Here is a 6,536-nt window from a genome sequence, read left to right as displayed (position 1 = left end):
TTTTCGAGTTCCTTGTAGATACTGGTTGTTAATTCCTTGTTGGATGAAGTTTGCAAATATTTTCTCTCATTCTGCAGTTTGTCTCTTCATTCTCTTGGTTTTTCCCTTTGTTGTGGAGAAAAGCTTTTGAGTTTGATACAACCCCACTGGTCTATTTTTGCTTCCATTTTCCATGCTTTTGGGGTCATTCCCCAAAATATATCTGCCCAGATCAACATTGCAAAGCATTTCCACTATGCTTTCTTCTAGTACTTTCAAACTTTCTAGCCTTGCATTTCAGCCTTAAATCCATTTTAGTTGATTTTCAATATGGCAAAAAGGTCGAGTGTCATTGTTATGCATACGGGTATTCATCATTCCCAGGACCATTTGGTGAAGAAACTGTCCTTTCCCCAATATGTGTTTTTGGCACCTTTGTTGAAAATCAGTTTGCTATAAATACCTGGATTTTTTTTCTGGCTCCTCCGCTGTTTTCCATTGGTTTATAGGTCTGTTTTTTTTATGTCAGTATCTATGCTATTTTGGTTAATGTAGCTTTGTAGTGTATTTTGACTTCAGGTTAAATGATACCTCTAGCTTTGGTCTTTTGCTCAGGATTTCTTTGGCTATTTATAGGGTAGTTTTGTGTTTGGAAGTTGTTTTTTTTTTGTTATTGTTTCAGAGGAATTTTAGGATTTTTTTCTATTTTGTGAATATTGCCATTGATATTTTGATAGGGATTGAACATTTATCAAAACATAAAAATGGCTAAAAGTTCTATGAAAAATGTCCAGTATCACTAATCATCAGTGAAATGCAAATGAAAAGTATGATAAGATATCATCTCACTTCAGTTAGAATGACCATCATCAAAAAGACAAAAGAAAATACTGGTGAGGATGCAGAGAAAAGGAAACATTATACACATTTGGTGGGAATGTAAATTAGTACAGCCATTATGGAAAACATAATAGAGATTCCCCCCCCAAAATTAGAAATAACCATTTGATCTAGCAATACTACTACAGAGTCTAGAGACCGGGTCTCACTGAGTTGCTTGGTGCCTTGCTTCTTCCGAAGCTGGCTTTCAGCCTCAGCCTCCCGAGCCTGGGATTACAATCATGTGTCGCCATTCTGGGCAAGAATTTTTTTTAATGTATCTTTATATCATTAAATTTTCATCTGGGAAGGTGCTACAAATTTATAATCCCATCCAATAATATAAGAGAGCCTATTTTCTTAAAAAAGCTTAAAACCTAATTAAACCTCTTTAAGTTTGTCTTATTTTCATGTAAGGTAATTATTTTTAAAATGCAAGTAGGTATTTATTTAGTACAAGAATGATATAGGCTCATTGGAAAAATTCAGAAGATAATATATGAGAGAATAAAAAAATCACTCTTCCCACTTCTTTTCTATAAGCACATACATACATAAATACTTTAAATGGAAGTCAGAAAATGATAAAGAACAGGATATTGAAGACACAAATGGAATTAAAGAGAGGAAGTTTCTTGAGAATAAACTTTTAGATCTTAGAGATCTCATAGGTGGAAGAATATACAGGAGAGTCATTTTAGTTATTATTAAGTCAGAATAATGGCTAAGGTCCACAGAAATTCTAAAAAAAAGGAAGAAAAGTATTAGATCATAAAATGAAATGACTCCCTAGAGGAAAACTGGATTCATGAAACTAGTGAAAGTTAACTTATAGAGCTATGAGAATAGCTATGAGATGAATTGGGGCTTATACCTTTAAATGACTAGGATGCCTATACAGGATTATAGGTGTCAACGTGGTCATAAGAGAATATGGATTCACATTATCTCCTTGATCTTCTCCACCTGGCAAGTTTTCCCTCTTTGATTGTCACAACCATCCACCAAAGTGCAGGAGCCATCACTTACTGCTGTCCTTCCCCCATAACCTTAAAACCAATCAAGTCCCCAGCTCCGGTCCCAGTCATTGTGTAGCATACACAAGCCATCACCATTATGTACTGTTTGAATTCTATCTCTACAAAATGATATGAAATAAAGTGAACATTGTTCTATGACACTAAATTATGGAATGGTACATGAACAGAACACATTCTATTTATTTACTGTTCATTTAATTCCATCTTGTATTTCATCAGTACTTCATTTTCCATCTTCCATTATTATTTAATTCCTAGTTCATCCTTCATAAATTTGGATTCTATATTTCATTCCAAATTTCATTCTATTCTTTTCTGATATTTTAAGATCTACAGGACATATTTCACAGGCATTGATTTCAGGCAATTGCACATTCTGTTCCATTTTATATTCCTTCCTATTTTGATTATTTTCTATTTTCTTTCATATTTTATTTAACACTATACTGTTTCATCCCCTTTCTCATATAACACATTTTATTTCGTGACATTTTATTTCCATTTTATTTCATTCCATTTTCTCATTCTATCTTATTCTATTCTATGTCCAGTCTCTTCAATTTTCTATTCCACATCCTGTTCAAGTCTGTATTCCAGTCCCAGTTTCACTCCAGTCTCCAGTTCATCCCCTGCTGCATTCCATTTCAAATCCATTTTCCATTCCACATTAACACTCCACATATCATTCCATTCTATTTTTGAGTTGTGTTGAAGTCCAGTTGCTCTTCATTCTCATAAATATCCTGTTCTATCCTGCTAAAATTGTTATAACAGCAACTTTCAGAACAGTTTGCCAGTATTTTTATCAAAGAATTACAAGTGTGCATAGACTGTACCATGAATTTCTTTTTCTGGGACTTTGCAACAAGGACAAAACTGAGGATAAGAATAGTTTTTAGTGAGAAGGATGTGGCTCACATTGATGTAAAAATTTGGGAAACATAAATGTTGGTTGACACAGGAGTATTTGAAAATATCAGCTTCCTCCTCAATAGGTATATTTTTTAGTTAAAATGGCTTTGTGGAAATTTATTCAGTGATATGGGAGACTGTTTTCTGGACCCCCAAAACAGGTTAATAAAACAACATGTAATCATAAATAGTTCAATTTTCATAAAACAAAACTATGAAACGTGCGAGTGGCCATTTTACCGAGATATAAAGAAGTATGTCCAGTATTTGCCTGAGGGCGTTTTGAGAATTTCAGTGGTGTTTTTCTCATATTTGTTTTTCTGTTTTGGGCACTTAAAGAAGCCGACCTTTTGAAATAGTGACTAAGAATGAGGGTCCAAATATGAAACTTCAAGTCTGTACATCACAGGAAATTTAAAAGAAACTAGAGTCTAGTCCAAATAAATGAACGTGCATTTGTGCATTTATCAGTGGATTCCTATGCAGCCCTTAAAAATGCTGATGAACGTTAAGAAAGGTATCAGCCTTAATCCTAGGAAACCTTGGCCTCAGGGCAAAAGGTAGGGAGAAGCAGTTTAAAGGAACACTCTAAATCTCTGTCTGCTGTTTTGAGGTAGGCAGAACAGCTCAAGCCAAGACACTGTGGACCCCATCTCTTTTCTTGCCTTCAGGCCTCTCACCAAACTTAAAATACACCAGATCCAGTCTGGGATTATCCAGATGCCTGAAGGGGTTCTTGAACAATCCTCTATGGGGTCCCACCCTAGCTTGGGGATACAGCCTGTCAGCCAGCTTGGTATCTTTCAAGAGTTTGATTTTTTGAGGTTGTGAGAGGGGAGTGGTACTAACAAGATGATTTGTGGTACCTCAAATGGTTCACACAGATAGACTCCACACCCCAAACCCTTTCCCTGAACCATACTATATTAGGGGCCAGGTTTGAGACTAAAGAAATTCACACTATTGACCCCAGAGGACAAAATGGGTGGTGGTGGGGGAAGCACAAAAATCCAAAGGCGGGAAACGCCTCCTATAGCTCTAAGGCTGAAGGGAGGGGTGCATACACCCTCCTGGCTGGCGCCAGAAAGGTCTACGTTGGGCTGCTAGGCTACGGCTACAGAATGGTGGGAAGCATCACGTGATATCCAGCTCACCAATCAGAGGTGAAGATCAGTTGGCCCCACCCATCCTTCTTTACCAGCTCTGACTGGACCCAGCCGGCGGCATTACTTGCCACCGGAGTTTTGTCTCAGAGCCTTCACTTGGGTCAGAGCTGGAATCCTATAGCATGGCTACTCAGGCACCTCGAGGGAAGCAGCAGAAGCCCCAGCAGGGTGAGGTACCCAGAGGGCAGAAGAATGAGGCCACCCTAGCCCCTGGCCATGTCTTTGGGAGGGTATATCAAGATCCTGTTGCCTTGGTCCCCACAGCCTCAAGCCATGAGGCTGTGTTTGGAGACACTGATCAAAGCAGCACAGCAGGTTCTGCTACCTCTGCCGTCGTTTCCACTGCCTGTGAAGACCCTGTGCTGCCCTCCATGGACAGTATGTCAGCAAAACGCCGTGTTGACCTCCAGGACAGCCGTGGTTCCCAGGCAAGCCTGAGACATGAGGAACCTGAGACCAGTGGCCAGGAGCAACCCCAGGCCCAGAAAAAGAGCCCTGAGAACAAACGTCGTAAGAAGCAGCCCAGCCAGCCCAGCCGAGATCAGGCTGAAAAGCCTACAGGGAGCCACCTGCTTCCTGGGGCTTCTGCGCAGGCGTCTGTGCCTCCGCCGCCATCTTCTCAGCCCGGCCGCCGCCGTCGTTCTCAAGCCTCCACATGGAATCATGCAACCGGTCCAGGACCTGCTCTCCGCAGCCAAGCCCTCAGGGCAGACTCTGCCCTCTGCAGTGGCACCACTGTTCCAGGCCATGGCCCCCAAAGCCATGCATCTACACCAGGTCCTGCTCACCACAGTCGTGCCACACCACCAGGCCCTGTTCTGCGTAGCAGTGCATCCAGGCCTAGGCCTGCTCTTCGACGCCGTGCCAGCCCACCAGGCCCAGTTCTTCGCAGTGGTGCATCCAGGCCCAGCCCTGATCATCGCCATGCATCTGCACCAGGCCCTGGTCTCCGCCGTCGCTCCAGTGCACCAGGTCCTGTTCTTCGCAGTGGTTCATCCAGGCCCCGCCCTGTTCCCCAGAATGGAGCCTCTCAACGTGGGTCTGATCTCCGTGGGTCTGATCTCCGCAGCCATGTCACTCGGCCAGGTCCTGCTCTTCGACGTCCAGTATCTGCATCAGCCACTAATCCCAGGAGCCGTGCCACCCGACCAGGTGCTGATCTTCGCAGTGGCAGCACTTCATCAGTTCCTGTTCGCACCAGTGCATCCCGGCCAAACACCACCCTCAGAAGACCTGCAACAAAGTCCGGCCCTACTCCTAGCAGCACGACCTCAACCATAGGCCTTGGTCCCCGGAGGAGACGCCCCACCCTGCAGAGGTCATCTGGAAGGTCGGCCATTCCCAGTCGAGGCGCTCTGCCTAACCCAGGTGGCAGGAGACCTCCTCCTTCCTCTAGGGCACCCTTACAGCATGTCTTTCAGAGTAGCTCAAGTTCTTCTGAACGTGAGGTTGGAAGCCCGGTTGGAAGCCCGCCTTCTCCGTTTGTCTGGCATGCAGTCCGTATGCGTGCTTCCTCTCCTTCACCCCCTGGTAGGTTCTTTCCTTTGCATAGGCAGCGCAGTGAGAGCATCTCTACCTCCACCTCGCCCTCCTCGCCCTCCTCCTCCTCCTCATCCTCCTCATCCTCCTCATCCTCCTCATCCTCCTCGTCCTCCTCATCCTCCTTGTCCTCTTCCCCTTCTTCCTCCCCAATTAGATCTCCTGGCTTAAGCCCCTCTTCATCTCCCACCAAGTTTCCTGGCCAGGATTCCTCATCCTCTTCTCCTCCGTGCTATGGCTTGGATTCTATCTCTACTCCTAGCCCTTCCAGCCTTAGGCGTGCCTTGCTGCCTGAGCTGGATGCCCCGAGCTCAGAAATTCCCGGGGAACAGGGAGGAGAACAGGTGTAGGGGGATCATCTCATGCCCCTACACCATTTGTGCTGTGACCTCTTCTGTGAGTGTCCTCCAAGACCCACAGAAGGAATCAGCATCCAACAGCGCATGGATAGATTATTCTATGCATACCTGTATACCTGTGAGATTTTCCAAGAATTCTAGCTATTAATCAATATCCTGAGCAATTTTGAAGCATCCTCTCCCCATGACCCTGATGCTCAGCAATTACCTGCCCTTTGCCCTTGATTTCAAGCCCCATTCTTCCTCAAAAGGGCCTGCCTTTGCCCCTGAGTTGACAATTGTTTTCCCTAAGTAGCTTTTTATGTAATGAAGTACCTTAATAAAGCTGTTGGTTTCACCTTAAAAATGTAGAGTTTTTTTTATTGTCGTCCTCAATCCTGGTTTAAAGAAAGTTATTAGCATGCTAGCTGTCTATTTGGATGCAAGAAAGAATAAAATATGCTTTAGCAATCATTTTTTTTTTGCCACTGCCAGAAATGGAGTTCTGCCGGGTAAGTTCCTCCTTAAGGCACTGTATACTTTCTTAATATAGGTGATTTGCAACTTGAGTAAGAAAAGGGGCACAATTTAACATGAGGCAGCTGAGTGCAAGGAGAGATGACAAAAGATTTCCAGGATCAGAAAAGAGGAAGGGCATGAATAATGGGGGCGGGGGAGTGTTG

General features: G+C 43.6%; 1 protein-coding gene across 1 annotated transcript; it reads left to right on the top strand.

The window, feature by feature from the left end:
• The first annotated feature begins 4,013 nt into the window (after positions 1-4,013).
• Ezhip (EZH inhibitory protein) lies at positions 4,014-6,206 on the top strand. Its single transcript, XM_040288379.2, has one exon. The coding sequence runs from the start codon at positions 4,099-4,101 to the stop codon at positions 5,863-5,865; it is 1,767 nt and encodes a 588-aa protein (XP_040144313.2). The 5' UTR covers positions 4,014-4,098; the 3' UTR covers positions 5,866-6,206.
• Positions 6,207-6,536: the final 330 nt, after the last annotated feature.

This window comes from Ictidomys tridecemlineatus, chromosome X (genome assembly GCF_052094955.1).
Source record: "Ictidomys tridecemlineatus isolate mIctTri1 chromosome X, mIctTri1.hap1, whole genome shotgun sequence".
NCBI classification, from domain to species: Eukaryota; Metazoa; Chordata; class Mammalia; order Rodentia; family Sciuridae; genus Ictidomys; species Ictidomys tridecemlineatus.
This window is presented reverse-complemented; position numbering and strand designations above follow the sequence as displayed.

Excerpts from the sequence above, each read along its gene's own strand:
- Ezhip (XM_040288379.2), top strand. The coding sequence starts at position 4,099 with ATGGCTACTCAGGCACCTCGAGGGAAGCAGCAGAAGCCCCAGCAGGGT.